The sequence below is a fragment of the Raphanus sativus genome, chromosome 4 (assembly GCF_000801105.2).
Source record: "Raphanus sativus cultivar WK10039 chromosome 4, ASM80110v3, whole genome shotgun sequence".
NCBI classification, from domain to species: Eukaryota; Viridiplantae; Streptophyta; class Magnoliopsida; order Brassicales; family Brassicaceae; genus Raphanus; species Raphanus sativus.
Window position 1 is genome coordinate 28,574,523 of NC_079514.1, and position 22,077 is coordinate 28,596,599.

The 22,077-nt window shown below is 38.0% G+C and overlaps 2 protein-coding genes and 1 pseudogene across 2 annotated transcripts; all 3 read right to left on the reverse strand.

Annotated features, from left to right (window-relative positions):
• Positions 1–1,992: 1,992 nt before the first annotated feature.
• Positions 1,993–3,284, reverse strand: LOC108833656 (chaperone protein dnaJ C76, chloroplastic-like). The gene is made up of 7 exons (XM_018607069.2): positions 3,131–3,284; positions 2,924–3,044; positions 2,756–2,837; positions 2,612–2,665; positions 2,463–2,501; positions 2,259–2,358; positions 1,993–2,182 (listed from the first exon to the last, which is right to left on the reverse strand). Exons 1-7 carry the CDS (start codon positions 3,234–3,236, stop codon positions 2,052–2,054), a joined length of 633 nt encoding a protein of 210 aa, XP_018462571.2. The 5' UTR covers positions 3,237–3,284; the 3' UTR covers positions 1,993–2,051.
• A 5,556-nt stretch (positions 3,285–8,840) lies between these two features.
• Positions 8,841–11,479, reverse strand: LOC108833655 (uncharacterized; annotated as a pseudogene).
• A 185-nt stretch (positions 11,480–11,664) lies between these two features.
• Positions 11,665–15,700, reverse strand: LOC108833654 (sec1 family domain-containing protein MIP3). Its single transcript, XM_057008769.1, has 7 exons — positions 15,465–15,700; positions 15,187–15,330; positions 14,497–14,646; positions 13,878–14,301; positions 12,268–13,788; positions 12,099–12,165; positions 11,665–12,004 (listed from the first exon to the last, which is right to left on the reverse strand). The coding sequence occupies exons 3-7, from the start codon at positions 14,538–14,540 to the stop codon at positions 11,919–11,921; spliced, it is 2,142 nt and encodes a 713-aa protein (XP_056864749.1). The 5' UTR covers positions 14,541–14,646; positions 15,187–15,330; positions 15,465–15,700; the 3' UTR covers positions 11,665–11,918.
• Between the last annotated feature and the right edge of the window lie 6,377 nt (positions 15,701–22,077).

Below are 22,077 nucleotides of genomic sequence, written 5' to 3' on the forward strand. Positions count from 1 at the left end.
ACATTATTTGAAGCTGAAGGTTGGTGCTCATATTATGTGTCTCTGTAACATGGATCTTGCAGATGACTTATGCAATGGTAATAGGCTAATTGTTACTCAGTTACTGCCCCATGTGATAAAAGGTAGAATTATAACTGGAAACACTATTGCTGGAGACAAAGTCTGGATTCCTACAATGTATGTCATCCCACCTGACACAATGTTTCCCTTCAGAATGCGTCGAAGACAGTTTTCCGTTACATTGGCTTTCGCGATGGCCATCAACAAAATCCAAGGTCAAACACTAGAAAGTGTTGATTTGTTTCTGCCTAGGCCAGTGTTCTCTCATGGTCAGCTCTACGTTGCACTTTCAAGAGTTAAGTCGAGAGCTGGATTAAAAATTCTAATAACTGGTAAAGAAAGGAAGCCAGAGACAAAAACATTGAATGTTGTATACAAACAAGTTTTTCAGAAATTCTGTAGGGAGGGTACGTAATTGTTATCTACTTTTTAACAATATTTTTTTAAAAGTATATAAATTATTACAATTTTTTTTTTGTATTTGCCAGATGAGTAGTGATGAGTATGAAGATCGATAGTATTTCATTGCCAATCAGTTTTCTGACTATTCCGATCATGGTATGTCAATTTAATATTCTTTTATGTTCAATAAAATTTACAAATTTATAAATCTTTCAAATTATGTTAACCCGTCCACTTGCTTACAAAATTAAATTTATTTTTGCCGGGTTTCTAATGGAAGTTGTTTTCTTTATCGAGAATTATACTTCATACTTTATATAATTTATGGATAATATTTTCAATTTTATTATATTTTCTTTTAATATGTCTACATAAATTTTACGAGTAAAATTATGCATAAAAATTTTTTCACCTAAAATAAAGAATTACAAATACAATACAATTCTAATTAGTGATAATGTAAAATATGTTACTTCTCAAACTATACAATATTAATTCCAGATTTGGAAAATAAAATATTTTCTTAAACACAAAAATTATTTTGGGACGTTGTAATTATACATATACACAATAACTAACTCTTGATACCGAAGTTACTTTGTTCCATCTCGTCTTTTTAACATATTGAATACCAGCATTTTTCCTGTGCTTGATGCTTTATCCCAAAGACGGTGGTCTTATGATTTAAAATCCGTTACTTCTAAACCTAAGCACTATTTTATCTATAATTTAAAACTGTACAATGTCCGCACAGGGTGCGGACCGGTCACCTAGTAACTATTATTTGTGAAGTGATTTGTATAGGTGTCATCATAACATTCAATTTCAGAAAAAAATGATGACATGACCTCTCAAAAATGATGACATAACATCTCAAAAATGGTGACATGTATTATTTTCCTTATAAAACTTTATTTTAAAGCAATTTTATTTTAATATGGTAATAACTATTAACTCATATATCACCATAAATATAAAATTTTATATGTATTTAATTTGACAGATTGTTTTTTTTTTTTTTTTGAACTGAATTTGACAGATTGTTTAAATATAGTAATAATTAATAACTCAAATATTTACATTAAAGTAATGTATATGTCACATTAAAAACTATATAAAATTATAAATATATTTTTAAATCAATTTATATTTCTTATTTTGTATATTTATATATGTATATATATACATATGTAATCAAAATTAGTTGTAAATGTGCATCAACAAATACAAAACTAAATTAACACTAATCAAATATTTTTAATAGTTTAACCCAATTAAAAGGAACAAAAATATAAAAATACATTTATGATTTTAGTTATTACAAATAGATAAAACTAAAATAGAAAATAATCATATTTTAGTGTAAACAATTTTTTTTTTGAAAAATAAAAAACCATTGTATCTAAAATCATTATTTTTGCGCATAGCGCATGAAATCTCCTAGTAATACATAAAAAAGAAAACGTTTATACACTTTCTTTTTCGTTCTTCTACAAATCGATATGGGAAGAGAGCAATACAAGTCTAAAATAGTGAAATTATTACATATATACTTTACTACCATTTAAGATTCATGTCTGGAGGTGGTTTCAGTTGTCTCCCCTGGAGGATGAGTCAGGGAGTTTGAACGTGGGGCGCTTATCCACGCCTTTTCGTGAGTACTCCCTCCATCTCCTGGCTGCTGCGGCCGCTCGCTGTGCTCGTTCTTGTACTTCTTCCTCTGTCACAAAACAGAGTAAATGTGTTAATATATGATTACAGGCCAAAGGTTATGAGAGTTTACTATCAATCTTTGCCGCTTTTCTGGTACTGAGTATCTTTGCCCCAGAGGTTATCCCAATAGGAAGGTGTTTCATCTGTGCTTTTCCGCTTCATCATTCTACTTCTAGCTTGGTTCTGAAAACATAGGCAAAACACGAAGTGTTGTTATGTCATATCTAAGAGAAGGGATTTTGAATGTTGTTGAATAGTTTCTGCATGTGAGGGATGATAGTTCATACCAAAACTTTTGCTTGCCTCTTTTCCCATCGAGATCTCGCCTGTAATTGGATTCAAAGATTGATCAGTTAAGATGAAAGCTGAAGAACAATAAGCTAGCTACCTCTGCTTCACTATGGATGAAGCCAAAGTAAACTACCAAGCTTCTTACCATTCTGAAAACATCAACGGCTCCTGACCCCATTCCAGAAAGCATCAGAGCAACCTATGTAGCAGTTTAGCAACCAACATAATCAAAAACACTTAGAAATGCCAAACAATAAGAGAAACACAAAGAGATAATGCTCAGGCTTACATTCACTCTTTCAACCCTACGCATTTCATCTTCGAGCAATGACAACTGTGCCGCAGAAGTCTGATAGATACAATCAACTGGACTGAAACATAAAGAAAAATAAGGCATCTCCCAATCAATTCTCCACAATCACTTAAAGCATGTTACAGCAGAACACAAAAGGCTAACCATGTTTCAACTGCTTGTTGGAGTAAATCAGGGTTGCCACGCTGGTTACAGGCCCTTGCTCGTCCAAAGTCTTCCTCAATCTTAAATATATCTGGAGCCACATTGGCACAGTTTTTGCAGCCTATCAAAACAATAAACACAGATCATCAGCCTTTGCCCTGCCTCATTTGAAAATGCACCTTAAGAAACTCAAGACAAAATACATACCTATACAAGCAAACTCATCAACAAAAACATGATCCTTAGGGCTAGAGTCATCAAGAAAAGGATTGGTAGCAGTCACTGCATAGCCATGGATCTCATCGTAAACCATTCTCTGTACAGGGTCACTAAGAATCTGCAACACAAGGCTGTAATGAAACAAAAAGCAGAGAGCACTAGTACATGTGTGAGATTGTGAGATTATGTCATCAATCTTCTAAGCTTCTAAGTCAGACAGAAGGTTTGAATATGCTGAGCTAAGGAAAGTCTCTTGGTGAAAGAGAAGGTATCACTAAAGCCATTAACGTACACGTGAGGAGCACATGAGTTGGGGCAAAAAGGAATCGTTATCTTTTGGTTATTATCTTCATCGTCTTCGTCGACGAGAGTGGTAACTGACACAGAGAGCGAGAGAGCTCGAGATGAGAGAGAGAGCGAGAGAGATGAGAGTGAGTGAGATGTGATTCTCGATTTGTCTAAGCTCAGAGCTTGATCTTCTTCCTCTAATATACTTGTTGTAACTCCGATTAGATGTAATCGAGAGAGGGGAAGAAGAGGAGAGAAACCTCCGGTGATGTACACTGTAATCATACCGTTTATAGTGGATTGGTTGAGAGACCGTTTCTCTCCCCGGTGATGTATAGCGGCTTCTCCACATCGGAGAAGTGCGGTGAGCACCGGGTAAACAAAGTCTCATGTGTTATCTCTTTATGCTTGATTCACTCTTGATTAGATTCGTTTAGGCTTTGGATGAGATTGATTTGAGCCAAGATTACAGGATGAATCCTCAACAAGTGGTATCAGAGCCTCGGTTTAGGCAATTCAAGGATTCATCGGAAACGGATCAAGATCGGATCGGAGGAGTTGAAGTTTCGATCGCATCATTGTTGCAAGAGTGAAGAATTAGTAGATGTTGCAAGATTTGCAATGTCAAGAGCAAAGAAAGAACATGAAGACGTTGGCTCGTGGTAGACGACGACGTCGGAGACGGAGGAAAGGAATCGCACGGAGGAAGATGCTACCAGTTCAGATAGTTTCTGGTTTGTGAAATCAGATGGTTCCGTAAGTTAAGCTCTCTCATCTCTAGAGTTATAAGCTGGTGTGAGTTCTGGAATTAGAGACTCGCAAGAGACGTTGCTGTGTTCACAAGCGTATGAAGGATCTTTGACTGAAGTGTAAAGAGTCGGATATGTGATGTTGTTCTGCAGTTCTGGAACTGGTTTGATACTGGCTGTTTGAGGTGGAGGATCTCAGGTTAAACTTTGATTCATATTAAGTCAAGGTCAGACTTAAGGCTACAGAATCAAAGTCAGTTCATAGTTTCCTCAGGTTCAAGACATGGAGTTAAATGATTTCATTCTGCTACAGTCATAGAGCTTTATTGTGATGGCTGGATACTCATCTACTGCAGTGTATAAAGAATGGAAGCTCTCTAAATCACAAGAGGTGTATGCTATCTTTGCAAAGAGTGATCAAGATTCATGTTTGGTGTCAAATTGTGTATTGGTCAGCTTGTTTGTGGAAGGAAGATGCAGCTGTGGTTTCAGGATGTTTGGAAGAATGGCAATTGGTGGCACTTATAAATTTCAGGTTTAAGGGACGCTTTAAAAGTGAGTTTGTATGTGTGTCAAAGGCTGTTCAGATACTGTTAATGCTTTCAGGATTCAAGTTAAGGGAAGTTGCAGGGAAGTAATGGAACAAGACAGTTTTGGTACTTTGGAGATTCATGGCTGGTTCAGTGGGTTCAGAAAGTTTGAGTTGCAGGTTCAGTCACAGAGATTAAAGGTCAGGTTCTGGTGAACTTAAGAAGCTCAGGTGGTAGTGATCAAGGTCAGAAAAGAGATCATAAGGAGCTTGTAGCAGCAAGGGTTATTTCTGCGCAAAGGGACTAAGGCTGTTATACATGATGTTGAGTGGCAGTAATGTGATGAAGCAATTTCGGTTATGTTGGAGCGTCACATTCGTTTTTCTTCTCATAAGCAAACGTCACGGCTTATTAGAAGAATGCGTGGAGTCATCAAGAAAGAAGCAGAAGCGGTAACATGTTATATCTCCAGGAAGAAGAAGCCAAGAGAAAAGACGGAGTTTTGTAGCAATATGAGTATATGATGGAACAGAGTTTCTTTGTGGGAATAAAGTTGATAGCTTTGGAGAAGTATTGTGAGTGTAAGAGGTAGCTCGTGGTAGAGGCTTTAATGTCTCACTCAAGGAGTTTCTGCAGAAGGTTAGAAGTGATGATTTCTTAAAGAGAAAGAAGGCTGATAGAATATCAGTGATAAGGAGCCAAGGAGAAGAAACAAATTTCTGGTTTATGGCTCAAGGAAAGGAAAGCAAGAGTTTGTTTTGCTGGTTGTAGTTTCTTTGGACATGGAGGCTACAAGTTCAAGTCTGTGCTGGATGTCTCAGGTTATTTGCAGGTTACTGGCGCTCATGTTTTGCTATTATGAGAAGTGTCAGGAACTGGAGATAAAGTTTGGAAGCACAGCAAGTGGCAGTTACTCAAGGTTGTAGTTTTCAGAGGCTATAAGAAGATGATGTATGCCAAGAGATAAAGGTAAGAAGCATGATGTTAGACTGATAGTAAAATCAGTGGAAAGAAATCAGTTGGAGAAAATCTGGTTTCTGGTTTATCTGCTACAGGTTCTGATGGTTAAATTCAGAAGGGTTTCACAGGGTTTAAAGTCTTCTGTGAAGATGTGTTGTGGGCAGAGACTAACAGGTTGGAGCACAGTCAGTTTGGTGGTATTGTAATCAGATTGTGGAGTATACGACACTTGGTGGTTCTGGTATTAAGTGATTAAGGTTGAATGGCTACAAAGTGAAGATAGTTTTCATGAGGTCTGGATTACATTTCAGAAGCAGGATGCGCAGTCAGGTACACAAAGCGGTTAAGTGAATCAAAGAAGAAAGCGCAGGATGGTTATAAGTCTGAGAAGTGAAGCTATGTGTGAAGGAACACGTCGTGGTTTTGAAAGGTTATTGTTTCAGGTGGAGTCTTGCCTCTACAAGTGTTGTAGTGCACATCTCTAGATGTTTTTTGACTTCAGGTGGAGCAGTGTTATGTTTCAGACAGTTTTCTCACGTCTATCTCAGTGTGAAAAGGTTTCAGAGATCTTGCGGTTGAGTTTTCAAGAGCAACAGAGATTCAGTTTGAGTTTTGTGCAGCAAGAAGAGTAAAAGAGAGCCAAGTCAGTGTCAGCAGGTTCAAGCTCAACATGTTATGATCAGATGGAGTAAAAGGGGTTCAGCTTGTGGTCAGAGATGTGAAGAGGATGTCGGCAGTGACAGTATGGGTTCTCCACAGAAATCATGGAGTTCAAGGACATCAAGGCAGAGTCAATACAGGTATGAAAAATCAATATATAAAATACTTGTGAGGTGTGATTTTTTGCAGGTATTCACAGGGACCAGGAAAACAGTTCAAGGTGGAGTTGTTTGAGTCAACAACCAAACTGAACAAGCTCAGGGAGTTCTCTAAGAGTAGCTACAAGAAGATAAAGAGCAAGTGTTGCTGGTACTGTCACAAGAGAGTACAAGAAGGATTGAGCTACTAGAAATCAGAGTTCTCGGTAAAGTCTGGAACAGACAGGGGCGTTTGTATACCAGGATGTGGTGGAGTTATGCAGGTCAGAGAATTGCAGGTTTCTACTACGGAAGGTGTCTCAGGGATTGTCACAGGTTTTGTGAGTTTGAGGCAGGAATAAAGAAGTCAGCAGGTGGTCAGATTTATGGTCTGAAGTTCTGTTGAGTTCAGATTTGTTTGAGCAGAGATCTCTACATCGAAAGTCTTCTTAACCGAGTTGAGTTAGGCGGCGTGTTCTGCTGGTTAAAGCAGCGGTGCAGAGTGATGTTCAGGTTAAAAGTTCATACAGATTGGTGTAGAGGAAAACTTCAGGATGAGCAGTCGGTATCTACTAGCTGTTGAGGTTGTCTACAAAGATTTTGGCAGATTATTTGAAGACCTTAATTGCAGTGACAAGTCAAGCATCATAGGCTGATCTATACTAGTCAAAGGAGAAGCTTATGGAGTGTATGTTGAGTTACTAGTGGTTTTCTCAAGTTTCCAGGTTATGGAAAGTGCTAAGGAAGATCAATGAAGAAGTTTGGCGTGACACAAGTTTGTGGAGTGCTGGGAAAAACAACTTAAGAAGGTGTGTGTGTGTTGTTGGCACATGAATGGCATTGTGATTCACATCACAACAAAGTTACATGTCTGGTTCATTGATGCTGCTTAAGTGATTGAAGACTGGGAGTTGTTAAGGCTAGAGCTGGGTTTAAAAGGTTCTAAGGAGCAGCGGTAAGGAAGTCTTCAGATGTATCGAGATAGATACAGGATAAGATGTTGGAAGGAAACAAGTTTCATGAAGGATTGAAGCTGAGCGGTAAAGCTCAAAGTGAGGATGAAGCTGAATGGGTTTTATACAGAGGATTACAAAGCTGAGAAGGTGATTTCTCAGGATGCTGCAAGGAGATGCAGGAAGCTGCAAGGAGGTGCAGGAAGCTGCAAGAGGTTGCAGGATATGAGCAGGTTTGCTCAATCACCGGAGGGAAGCTCAAGAGGAGTTTGGGCTGTAGAAGATCAATGCCAAGGTGGAGATTGTGAGATTATGTCATCAATCTTCTAAGCTTCTAAGTCAGACAGAAGGTTTGAATATGCTGAGCTAAGGAAAGTCTCTCGGTGAAAGAGAAGGTATCACTAAAGCCATTAACGTACACGTGAGGAGCACATGAGTTGGGGCAAAAAGGAATCGTTATCTTTTGGTTATTATCTTCATCGTCTTTGTCGACGAGAGTGGTAACTGACACAGAGAGCGAGAGAGCTCGAGATGAGAGAGAGAGAGCTCGAGAGATGAGAGTGAGTGAGATATGATTCTCGATTTGTCTAAGCTCAGAGCTTGATCTTCTTCCTCTAATATACTTGTTGTAACTCTGATTAGATGTAATCGAGAGAGGGGAAGAAGAGGAGAGAAACCTCCGGTGATGTACACTGTAATCATACCGTTTATAGTGGATTGGTTGAGAGACCGTTTCTCTCCCCGGTGATGTATAGCGGCTTCTCCACATCGGAGAAGTGCGGTGAGCACCGGGTAAACAAAGTCTCATGTGTTATCTCTTTATACTTGATTCACTCTTGATTAGATTCGTTTAGGCTTTGGATGAGATTGATTTGAGCCAAGATTACAGGATGAATCTTCAACAACATGGGATCTTATAATAAACCAAGAGGAGAATTGTCGATATTTTTTGAATTATTATTTAAAAATCGTTTTTTGTGAAGAGAAGAAAGAAGTTAAAAGGAGTACGAGGGTGACGTTGCTGACGTGTCAGGATAAGAACCATAGAAGCTAGTTTGGAATCTGAGAATGAATCTAACAGCGACCGGCGAAAGCGTGCTTAACCGATGGTGGCACGTGTAAGCTAGTGGAGTGAGGTGTCTCTTCACGCTTCAACTACCCGCCAAGTTTTTTTTTTCTTTCAATCGGTTTGCATTGAGACGAAATCAGATATATTTTCATTACGTAACTGTAGGTAAGATAAGATTCAGACAAGTAAAGAAAACTGAGAACAAGAGTTGTTTCAGAACCGAACACAGAGTCGTGAAGAAGTTAGCTTGTCTTGAACTAGTGAACCACTGTGATAACTCGCTATGATGTTTCCAAGAATTTCATAAAAATGCAAAGATTCAAGTTATGTTTGATGCAAGTGATGTGATGAGTAGCAATTTAAACATATTGTCATATCGATTATTAAGACATGATTTGAATTTGATTGTATCAAGTAATCCAATCCATTGAGCTACGACAATACTAACCCCCTAGTAAACAACAAAATCATTTCTCAGAGATTCAGCACTTCCCCCGGGGGAAAACCAAAATGCCTGCAACAAACAAACTTTTATCTTTTGGAGTCTATTGCTCAATCACTTGAGCTGCAATTTGGTGTAGTGATCTGCTGCTCTAGATAACGACTGTATCGATACCGGATAACCCTTTCCCATCTGCATACATAACCAAGCACCAATAAAATCAATTTCAGTTAAAGCTTACTTAGTGTCTAAAACATGTTTCTACATTCGAATTGATTCACAAGCTTACCGTGCTGCATAAGTGGAATGCATTCACATAACCAGCATATTTTGAAGCTGCATAGAAAGCAAAAAGAGTAACCAATCAAATCCTCCAAAACAAATGTCTACAAATACATACTATAAGCTTGGGGGTATGGAGTTATTACTCTTTTTCAATCCGGCAGGCTTAGCCAGCAAAAGGGCGTTCATGAATGCACCAACGTTCTCCCTCAAAGCATCCTCAGGAAAGCTCATCTGGTTAGGAAAGTGTTCTTGTCATGAATATATAGAAAATGAAAAATTCGGTTAAAATTTTATAATAGTCTTTGGAAGAGATGTAACCTTTCCAAGTGGCACATGAAGAATGGAAGTTTTATCCATTCTGAATTTGGTATGTCCTGCTTTTGCATCTTTCACTGCTTTCATGCATCCTTGGTCACACTTCCTTGCTACAATAAATATAATGTGAGCTGAATTAACTTAAAGGCAAGAGGTAAGTATACTGAGTGATACATTAGAGTAAGATGTTTGAGTGAGTGAACAATCCAACTTACTTTGGGGTTAGGCATCAGACCATGATTGTTAAGAATCCTTGATATCTGCAACCAACAAACCATTTGTATGTTTAGTGAGAAATGGTTTTTGAATAAGTGTTATATATCAATTTCGAATAAGTGCTTAGATCTAAGAACCTTGTACACACGGGGCATCATTTTCGGAGTTGCGAGACATCTATCAAAGTCGATCTTGCCACTTTCTGCAGACAGATTTAAGTACAAATAATCATATACCAATCAAATGTCAGAAGTGATTTATGGAAAGAGAATGAAGTAGAATGCATTACTCAAGATTTCCTCAAATAGCTCAAGACCACCGACGACATCAGCTCCTGCAGCCTTTGCATCCTCTGCATCCGAACCCTCGGCAAAGAAAGCCACTCTCACATCCTGAACAACGAAGATCATTTCTTTCTATTTACTAAAACGGCTGATACATAAAACGTCACATGAAGGATTAAATAGACATTTCTTGTACCTTTTTAACAGAGTGTGGTAGAGCCAAAGTACCACGAACAATCTGCAGTTTAAACAGTAATCGCAGTCAGTACAAACATAAAAACAGGTAAAATGATTCCAAAAAAAAAAAAAAACAGGACAAGAATGAGAATATTACCAGCTCAGATCGGCCTTTTTCGATGCCCAACCTCACATGAGCCTCAAGAGTTTCATCAAACTTGGCCTTTGCATTGCCCTGAACACATCAAAAATATATGAGCAGAAATTGATGCGTCCAGTTTCATTCTCTCCTCACTCACTCTACTTGAAAGTCAAACACAACAAAAACAATTACAAGCTCATAGAACGAATCCACAACTCTCACAGTAGTACCATCAAACAAAACTTTCATGATCTATTATTACTCATTCGTTTGAAGTTCCCTACGTGAACAAGTAAGAGTTTAGCAACTTCTATAAACACAACCACAGCTTCCTAAGAAGCTACTACTGCTATATTCACATTATATTAGCTACAAAACAAGTAAAAGTTTAAGCCTTTTGATACCACAAGTTCTGACCTTTATCTCTCTAGTAGCCTCCATGAGATCGAAAATAGGTTTCTTTCCATGCTTCAGCTCTGGTTTAAGCAGCGTCGGCAGAGGAAGCGAAGAAGTATCCTCTTCCACAGCTGTAGCTCTCAAGAACCTCCTTCTAGCTCGATTCTCAGATTCGATCCTCTTCCTCTCAATCTCCACCTCCTCCGGCGTTCTCTCTCTGTCTTCCTCGCTCACGACGCGATCCTCTGGAAGCGGAGCCACGCGCTGCGCGTAGGAGACGGGAGTGAGTGAAGGAGAGTCCTTCGTGTATCGGATCTCTTCTGGAGAAGAGGGCTCGGACACCGGCTCGAGCTTTTTGGGGGATTCATTAGGCGGCGGAGGGTTTGGATTTGGATCTGATGATGGAGGAGAGGATGAGAAGAGTCTGTTGATTTGTGGGAATGGAGAGGAGAAGGGTCTGGTGAGACCTTGGCGGCGAGCTTCAGAGACTAGGAGCTTCATTGATGCCATTGTTCTTCACTCAAGAGAGGTTTTTCGGGTGAAATGCGATTCTTCTCGAGGTTTAAAGGGGAATTGAGATTTTTTTTTATCATAATTAAAGCTTTTTCTCTGAAATTACAAAACCCGAGGGACCAAAGAATGTAAATACGCTTGCTTATTCACACAGTTAACACCCGGATCTCTTGTTTTCTTTTGAAAATGGAACTGTAGTTTTGTGAATTTTAGAAAAAAGATCAAAAGTGGCTAAGCCTGCCGGATTGAAAAAGAGTAATAACTCCATACCAAGCTTTTACATTTATAGGGAAATCTTCATTGCTGCCATCGTTCCAGCTTCTTCACCCGAGATAGGTTTAAGGGGTTTTGAGATTTTCATTCTTAATCAAGGCTGTTTCTTTAAAATTATTAAACCTGAGGGACAAAAGATGTAAATACTCTTATTCGCAGTTAAGACCCGACACTCTTGTTTTCTTCCGAAAATAGAACTGTAATTCTGTAAGCTACACATTCGCTTATCAGATTCATTACGTGTTGTTGACAGAAAAAAAAGGATTCATTATGTGCTTTCTAATACATTGCTTCACAAGATAGACAACCGGAGATAGAGTGAGTTGTTTTTTTTCTTAAAAAGATCAAAAGTGGCTGAACTGTCCTAATAATAGCTCGAACATGTCGTCAGGAGTTAGGAGAGTGGTTCCTCCAGTAACCAAGCCAATGTCTGGTCCTCCACTTTCCGCCACAGCCTCTTGAGCTTCCATAACCTTGACAATGGAGTAAACAGAGACGGTTACTGCAAAGACAAAGTCTAAAATAAAAAATGGGTAAGTTTTGTGGTGAAGAGACAAATCTCTCGACCATTGATTCCTCCAACTCCAATGACAAAGACAAGAATGACACTCTGGTCTGCAAGGCTCGATTTTGCCTGCAGTGATAGGGAGACAAAGGCAAGTATTACCAAACATAAAATGTGTATCTCGTGCGAAGTGTGAGAAAAAGGAAGTGATCAGAGAGAAAGGTAGCTAACCTGACCAAGACCAAACCTACCAAAACCGCTTTTGAAAAGCCTTCCTACAGTTGAGGAATGGTATTCTAAACCGGGTATCTCCTCTTTGCTCAACACTTTTGTTATAAGCCTGTAGAGTAGCCCTTTATTTCCAGATGGATCTCCCGGGAAGCTGCTCTCTGAAGCTAATGAGCCTTCTCTTAATGGTACATTCCTTGTTCTTAGACTCGATAACTTGTGGAGAAACTTAAACAAGCTGTCTACTCTATCATGCAAATCCAGTTTTAGCTGCATATCGTCATAGGACTCGTCTGCTTTAGCATTGTCATTGTCTTCATCTTCCTCATCTCCCCATTTCCCCCATGGATCCTCATCAAGCGCATCAATGTCTAGCTGATCATCAGAGGGAGTGTCTTTGGTTTCCTCTGACTTTAGGCGGTTCAATCTTCTCTCGAGCTCTTCTGTCAACCCATTTAGAAACTTGAGATCCCCTGCAGAAGGATTCTCGAGAACAGCATCGACAATCGCTTCTTTGAGAAAATGCTCTTCTTGCCAAGAGAACGGTCCGCCTGAGCCAGCTGTAGGAAAATTCTCTCCAGCAAGAATGTAACCAACTATTGTAAGAAGTAAGGCGTCTCGGAAAGACAGAAGCCCTCGTGACGACGATGAATCATGCTTCTCATTCTTCTTAGCTTGAAGTTCTGCCAGAGCGCTTTTGTTTATCAGGTCACTGATCTGAGCAGCCAATCCCTGGCTCGTGTCACCAGCACTTACATTTAACATCATCTCCGCACTGCTAAAAGCATCCCATTTGGCACTCTGGGATTCATCAAGCGCAGCGGCTGTAGTTGCCGTTAACTGTATAATCCCTTTGTTTTTCAACAAAGACGACTGGCTTTGGGACAACGCCTTGACCATGGCCAGGAGCTCAGGTTTCGTGGCATAACCAGGACGAGCCCTCACGTTAACAGAGATATTTTCACGACGCAGAGCCTCTTGAAGCCATTTCTTCACAAGTACACTTCCATCCTTCGTTCTCCTTTCAATCATGGCCTCTAAGTAAGGTGTCCCTCTAAAACATTCAGTGGCTACAAGTGATCCATTTAGAAGCTCAGACCAGTTGGTTGTAGATTTCTTGTCAGATTCGTTTTGTGGATCGGAAGTGTATGAATCCCAGCCACGCAAAAAAGCTTCAACTCCTTCAGGAAGACCAGACTCCTTAATCTTGCTTGGCTCTTCATTTAACAGTTCCCCAAGCGGTACTTGAACATCAAGAGAAGGACGATCGATGCTTGGAATCCCTTGCTTAAGCTGTGCTTGTGTAGAAAATCTTTCTCCCCGAGGCAATGATGAAAAGATCCGATCGAAAAGTGAATCCCCGTGGCAGCAGGGAGTGATAAGATCAAGTGTACGGTCAACAAGTAACAAGCCTGCAGTTCTCTTTCGACGCCCTACATCGTAAAGACTTGACATGTCTGTCATTATCTTCCCAACGTTCTTTGATACATCACCAAGTGAAAATATCTCCAACTTCAACTCCATCTACATTTGTTTTCAGAACGAATGACATGGTCACAAACTTCATCTACATCATGAATAAGTTCAAATTGATTTCTACACTATTAACTTACCTTAAGAGCCAGCTGGTAGAGAAAATGTGCGGTAAGAGTTGCACCAGGAGGAACATCATCAGTATCAGACATAGATCCAGTGCTTATTGGAGGCAGTCCAAAACTAAGAGAATCCTCATGTTGACGAGACAAGGAGGCTTCGGCAACTGATCCTTGGGAAGGTAAGACAAACGTTCTAGGAGTAAAAGGACAAATAATCAAGGGGAAGTGGTGCACCGAGACTACCAAACCATCTGCATCACCTGATGAATCGCCTACATTGTCACTTGTGATAGGCTCCATCGTAAGGGATTCAAGTGCGGAAGAGAACTTAGGATATTTTGTTGCTCGTCTTGGTATGTTCATTGTAGTCCTGAGCAAGCAAGGTTTACTCTCTATACGCGTCTGGACCAAGTGGTGAATCAGGGCAGGCTGAATGAGATCCCTAACAGTTAAAATTAGCAAAGTGATTAGATAAGTGACTTCATTGCGCTCTTCGTTTATATGATTATAATAATCACTAGAGATAGCAAGTCAGATACAACACGTTGTATAAGCCAAATAGCGTATGGTTTCTCTAAAAGTACCCAGTATAAATGTTCCAGGAAAAGAAAATTTGAGAACAAGGATAGAGTTGCACCTCTGAAATAGAGGTGAATACAGTGCAGCGGTGAACACCTTCATGGGTGCTTAAACACCGCAGCATATACCGATGAGCATCATTGAGAAGCCGACAAGTCATAATCACAATTCTGTTTGAACAATCAAACTTCGAATTCCAATCAGCCACCTATATATATAGCAAAAGGTGTCAACAGTCACATCCTTTGCCATAGATGAGAATATGGAATCTAGACAATCAAAGAGACGAGTATACAAGAAACAGATAGAGAGAGAAATAACTTGAGAAAGAGAATCTAAATTGCGCCTAAGCCATTCAAAGCAACTCCAATGCGAATAGTAAAATCAATGGAAAATAGAGTTCAGTCTCGCTATTGACATTTGATAACAATGAAAAACAATCTGACTTTGATAACATTATCAAAGTCAGAAACAGAACCAACTACAAGAAAAATAACTTGAGAGAAAGACAATCTAAGTGATGGTGACTAAGCTATTCAAAGCAACTCCAATGCCAAAAGTAAAATCAATGGAAAGATACAATTCAGTCTTGGTTTTGAGGTTTGATAAGAATGAAAAAAACAATCTGACTTTGATAACATATCAAGCCCATTCTCTCTGTCTACATCCTCAACTATGAACAATAAATGTTTGATCCACTCTTCCTTAACCAGCATGCATGGTGAAACTAGAATCTACACAAGCTTACCGCGTCGAGGGAAGTCATGTTCTCAAGGCTACAGACGGCACGGGCACCTAGTTCCAAGAACAAAGGAAAGGTTCCTGCAAGCTGGAAACTTTCAGTGCAACCAGCATCAATATACACAATTGCATCTTTCACATCCTCTTTTATCTGCCAAAAACACAAAACACACACAACAAACTGTTGAAAAGTAGAAATCTCCAATTACTATCATGATCAAATTCACTCATCATTTCCTAGGAAACTCAGCAGATCAGGAATCCTAAAGAGAATTCTAGACTTACTTCGCGGATCGAATTGAGGCAAGATACGGCGACATCGATCATCAGAGCCATTAGCTCTCGGCTAAGTTATTCGCTAACTCCAGGTACGAGAAATGAATACAGTGTGGGGGTTCGGAGACAGGTCTAGATCGCCAACAGATGAAAATCCCTAAGAGATCCGTTGTGTGAGTCGCCGGAGAAATATCCGTTTGCTTCGCCGACGACCAGCATCGTAGCTTCTTATCGTTCTTGTGATGATCATACTTTGTTGGGCTTTTTTCTATATGGGCTTTCTCATATTCGTCTTGAGCTCAAGAAAGAGACGTTTAAATGTTTTGATTATTTTTTTTTGTTTTTCGAAAATACAAAAGATTACAAATGTAAAGTGACTAAATTTATAAATAACTTTTAAGAGGGATTAGTGGTGGAAAAATAATTTATATAGAGTTAATTTATTCTGAAAATCAATGGATTTTTTTTTTTTGTCGGCTACCCATCTACGCTAGATTAAGTGGTGATCAGTCGGTCGATCCGCCGTAGAGCATCTCTGTCTGGCCTGGTCTGATCTATATGGGAGAAAATGTGGCCCTTTTCCCGTGCTTCCTTTGCTAACGCATCCGCTCGAGTGTTCCGGTTCCGAGGAATATGGGAAAGACTCACATCCTCGAGATCCTCTTGAAGCCGCTGAAAGATCTCGATCTCTGTCGCGAAGATTGGCCATTCCGACGGGTTTACGGTCATGTCCACCAAGTCCGAGCAGTCCGTCTCTAGTCGAGCCGACATAATCCTCATGTCCCTCAGACATGATGTCGCCCATAGCAATCCTTCCATCTCAGCATGGAGTGCTGATAGGCTTCTGTTGCATGCTCGTAAGCCGAAAGAGTTATAAAAAATATAATCAATAAAATTTCGCACATTGATTTGAATAAATGTTTATACATTTGAATCTAAATTTTTTTTATTTACATCAAATTATGCAAATTATTGAAAAACTTTTACATGAGATTTTCAAAAGAAAAAAGTTAGACTTGCATCTTCTTAACTTGACCTGGACCGTTCCGGTCGGATTGGTTAGGGTAAACGGTTCGGTTAAAAGTCCCAGCCCTAATTCTGATGATTGTTTTTTTCTTTCTTTTTTCTATATATACTATGGTTATGATATGGTGAGTGTGGATACGTGGTATGGAAAGAGCCGATGTGGCGAGTAATATAACCTTCAATATGTGGTCTGGACGAGTGGGTGATGTTCCTTGTAAGCTTGGTGATATACCAGTTTGATAAGCTTTTTAGTTTGTGTATCTTGTTTATTTATACTACTACTAAGGATGTAGCATTTCCTTGCATTGAAACACTGTGTACTACTGACCATAATAGTGCTTATAATGTGTTGTTTTTTTCTTTAGTTTTCCTTTCATTTTCTGTCTGTGTGCTCGGGCTTGGCTCTGGGTAGTTTCCAACTCTCCATTTCTTTTTTCAGTCTTTTATTCGTAGTCATGAAATTGCTTAGTCCAGCTTGACCTTTGAACCCCGAAGTTAGTATTTTGCGGTAACTTGTCAGTTTTTAGCTTATTTAACCATGATTGCTATTCCATTGTGACTCCAGTAAGTCAGATTTAGCTCAGAGGAATCTCCCACCAGCATTTCTCCCAAGATACCCAAAGGAAGTTCGATTTTGTCTTTTGGCGAACCCTCGTAACTAACAACATGTAGGTATTGCTAGTCTGAAAAGTACAATGTGGGGAATTTTTACTAGAAGTAGCCTCTTCTTTTCTTTGACAGAGAAGGAGGATCAGTTATATCGTCTGCTGAAGAGGAGATATCTGATCTGTTACTTAATTTCATTTTATTTTGTCTTCACTAGAAAAGCACAAAAAGAACAAGAAGAAGAAAAATGCATTTAAGCTTTTTCAAGACATCCAGACCTTGGACGATGATATCAAGGAGGCCGAGTGAAGATGTTCTTCATGAAGCTATTGAAAGAAAAGTGGAATCATCTTCAACAGACGCGCTGTACAACTATTTCTTCATGAGATAACAAATAAAGTTATCATGGGTTCTGAAACCCACAATGAGAATCAGGATACAAGAACCAAAAGTAATTTTTTAGATGGTGTTTTCTGAGGGGTTGTGCAAATTTGAAACTTGTGGGACAATCAGAAGTGGAAGAGACCTTTTAAAAGTTTAAACATCTGAAACTATAGTAGAACACATCTACTGACAATCTAGATCTCAGCCAGGTCACAGTTGAAAATACGTTATGCTGAGAGTATATAAGGATGATCTCAGAAATTTGCGGTGTAAAGTCTTTGTCTATATTACCTTACACTGCTATCATCTATTGTCCATGTTGGTGCTTTTAAATTTTCCCTATTGACCATGTTCAAGCATCACGAGAAATAAACACAATAATAACATTCTCGGAACACAATAATAACATTCTCGGAAATGATACCTCAACTTTGATCAATGTTTCTTTCTCGTGATGCTTGAACATGGTCAAAAGGGAAAATTTAAAAGCACTAACATGGACAATAGATGATAGCAGTGTAAGGTGGGATCAATCAACTCCAAAAATCACGAAAATGTTGAAGTATCATTTCAGAGAATGTTATTATTGTGTTTATTTCAAACGAACAAGAGAGTGTTATAAGAAGATTATATTTCATGTCCAACAAACAAAAATCAAGGCACCTTTAGTAAAATATAACAATTTAATAAAATTGCTAACATATCTACCAAGCACAAACACTTGATATTAAGTTCTTGATTGGCAGAGCAGATGATAAGACGTTATTACTGTAGCACGATGCTATAAAAACAATATATGTTACAAAAGTTGTATGATTTTGTTGAACTGTTTAATAGAATGACCGGTAGTGTAGTATGAATATGCTATTTAAAATTATTATAAGAATTAGTATAATAATATATAATATATTTATTTCTAACGAATATATATCTAATATATGTTAATATATTAATATATAAAATTTAAAAGGTATACAATTAAATTATTTTATTTAATAATTTCTAAAACTTCTGTTTTTTGTCTGTACAGGCAGTGTACTTTTTCTTGATCACATGTAAAATATCTCTATACGCACCTCACCTGAGTAAGTCCATCTTCTCTTCTCGTCTTTTTCTCACAGTGTCTTTCTTGTTCAATCTCAAACACAGAACTCTTTTTCCCTTTTCTCAAATAGTGTATAGATCGAAGCAGAGAGCAAAGTTAAGCAAGTCACTGGGGATGCCATATGTTCCAGTAACGGCTTTTGATCATGAGAGGATAATGGCGGGCATGATAACTATTATGGGGGAGTTTATTGACGTGTTGAAGAAGAAAGACAAGAAGTGAATCTTCTTTTATTCTCACACGTCTTTCTGCCTTACAGTCTTCAAATAAAAGCTACTTGAATACTCTATGTTTTGTTCCAGCAACGGCTTTTGATCAGGAGAGGATAATGGCGGGCATGATAATTATTATGGGGGAGTTTATTGACATGTTGAAGAAGAAAGACAAGAAGTGAATCTTCTTTTGTTCTCACACGTCTTTCTGCCTTACAGTCTTCAAATAAAAGCTACTTGAATACTCTATGTTTTGATAAAAAAAAAAGAATACTCTATATATTCATGTACAACTTATGGCACCAGTGTTTTAGTTTCTGAACCTATCTCTTAGTGAAGACTTGGCTTTAAAACAGCAATCTATCTAGTTTTCCATGCATGTTTCTTCTTGTTTTGCAATATTTGTTTATATTTCTTTTGCAATATTTTTCTCACACTATAAATTCAGGCCTTGTTTTGCAATATTTGTTTATTGTAAAATGGAACCCTAAAAGCTTAAAGGAAAGTATTGTTTTTTTCAATGTCTGATCGATTAGTTTGATCGATTAATTGTGTCATTACAACGATGAGAATATTACAAAGACGATTCTATAGCTGACAATTCTACCACCTTATGAGAATATACGTCTGACTGCACCACTCCGAGTCGTATACCATGCACCAAGCAGAAGATCTCTTGTAACCCGTTTTCTCCATAATCTGCATAATTTGGTATTTTTTTTGCGGTTTGAACTCATACATTCGGGTGTAGAAGCATTAATGAATTTTTAGTCAAACCACTGGACCAAGGAGGCTTCCACAAGGAAAATATTGTTAACAAATTAAATGGACCATATGCAAATGGTTGCATCACTATTTAAAATCAGTACTTGGCTCAAAGGATAGACATTCCTTCTTTCTATATATACACAACATTATTGGGTTTCATCCATAGGAAACTCAGGATCAGCTGGTTTCTGAGAAAAAAAAATAGCGTATGAGGAAGCATCGATTAGTGGGCATTCAAAAATAGTACAATATTGGGTTTTAAAGGCTCAACTTAGGGTGATGCATAAGAAATAGTCATCACTACCTAAAAACGACAACTAATTTACAAACAATGGCGAAAAAACAGAGTAAATAGAGAGTTTGTGGAAGAACCATTTTAATTTTGTGTTTCCTCTAATAGAGTACGGATAAAGCAGCATCAGCCTCCCTTAATCGCTTTGCAGTCCTTTCGTCTCTCTCTAAAGCATAAGCTAGCAAATCAGTTGTCAACATGTGGCAAACGAGGGGGTTTACCCGTTTTCATGGTGCAATGTAAGCTCAGAGTATATATAACAGAGAACCCATGTAAATCTCTAAAACCTTCACAACGAATACAAACCTTCAACCTTTACTCAACTTTCTCCTTTTTGCTTTGAGAGAGAGAGAGAGAGAGAGAGAGAGAGAGAGAATGGTGAGTGCTCTTCTTCATATCCTCTCAAGGAGAAAGCTTTCCCGATGCTTTTGAAAGCCTTCCTCAAGCTGTCTTCTTGTTCTTACTCGACCCAGTTCATCCGATTCAACTCTTCCTCTTGCTCTTAGCTTTCACAGGCAAGTGTTCCTCTTTGAAGAAAAAAAGGAGACGTCTTTTTCTCAACAACCACCATTAGGTTCTTCTTCTGGAATACTGCTTTGTAGACACATCTACTCTTCATCAAGCGAACCAGAGAACTCTGTCGAAGCAATAGAAGAATTGAGCATAAAGATTGATGCTTTTGGAGATGTTCTTCCTGAGAACTTTGTGGAAGCAATAGAAAAATAATGGAGCATAAAGATTGATCCTTTTGGAGATGTTGTCCCTGAGAAGTATGTGGAAACAATGATCACTACTATAGATGGATCGAGTGCAGCAATTGAATACTTATTTCTCCCTGTGTATTGCGGTCTGTAGTGTGTGCAGTATGTGGATTAATGCAATCCATGACTTTACCGGCTTTAACTGGTAATCTCTATTGACTATATTTTGGTTGGTTTGTTTATGTTTGATGATTTTCTTTACAGTGGTTTTGTTTTCTTTGGTCACTACTCTTTTATGTATACATAGGTCGATGTCCGTTGTTCTTACAGCTTTACTGGCGAGTGGACTAATGTATCCAGTTTCTGTGCACATTTTGTGCACATTCGGAGACAAGTTTGACAGTTAAAAGTTAGTTTCTTTTTCTTTTCTTGTGTGCAACTACTTGCTTTCTCATTTGTTTTGCTTTTGAAACCTTTACACAATTATGTTGTAATAGAATTTGTGTATGCACATTCAAAGGCGAGGAGATGGATGAAGATATGCGATCCAGAAGATCTGGCTGAATTTGCTAACAAAATATTGGAAGCGTTTGAAAACAAAACATTGGTATATTTAATTATTTTAATTGATTGGTCTTGAATACAGATTTTAAAATTTCATATATTAACGGTAAACAAATTTGAAAATCTCCTTTACTTCACATTGAGATTAAGATTTGTCGGTTTGATTGAAAAATTACTTGGGTGATTTTGGTTTAAACCAAATTGATACATTATTGTGCTTATCCTTGACAAACTGTAGATTGAAATCAATTATGATCTAAATCTAATTGTGCAAGTTTCACCTATCCAATCTACATTTCAAATGCTACTTATGATATACATACTTGAATTAACAAAAAAATTATAATAATGGCCACAACAGCCTTTACTTTATAAACATGAATTCATATATTAACGGTAAACAAATTTGAGATTCTCCTTTACTTCACATTGAGATTAAGATTTGTCGGTTTGATTGAAAATTTACTTGGGTGATTTTGGTTTTAAACCAAATTGATACATTATTGTGCTCATTCTAGTTTGTTTGACAAACTGTAGATTGAAATTGACTCTCATCTAAATCTAATTGTGCAAGTTTTACCTATCCAATCTATATTTCAAATGCTACTTATGATACACATACTTGAATTAACAAAAAAAATAACAATAATTGCCACATCAGCCTTTAGTTTATGAACATGAATTCATATATTAACGATAGACAAATTTGAGATTCTCCTTTACTTCACATTGAGATTAAGATTTGTCGGTTTGATTGAAAATTTACTTGGGTGATTTTGGTTTAAACCAAATTGATACATTATTGTGCTCATTCTAGTTTGTTTGACAAACTGTAGATTGAAATTGACTCTCATCTAAATCTAATTGTGCAAGTTTCACCTATCCAATCTATATTTCAAATGCTACTTATGATACACATACTTGAATTAACAAAAAAAAAACAATAATTGCCACAACAGCCTTT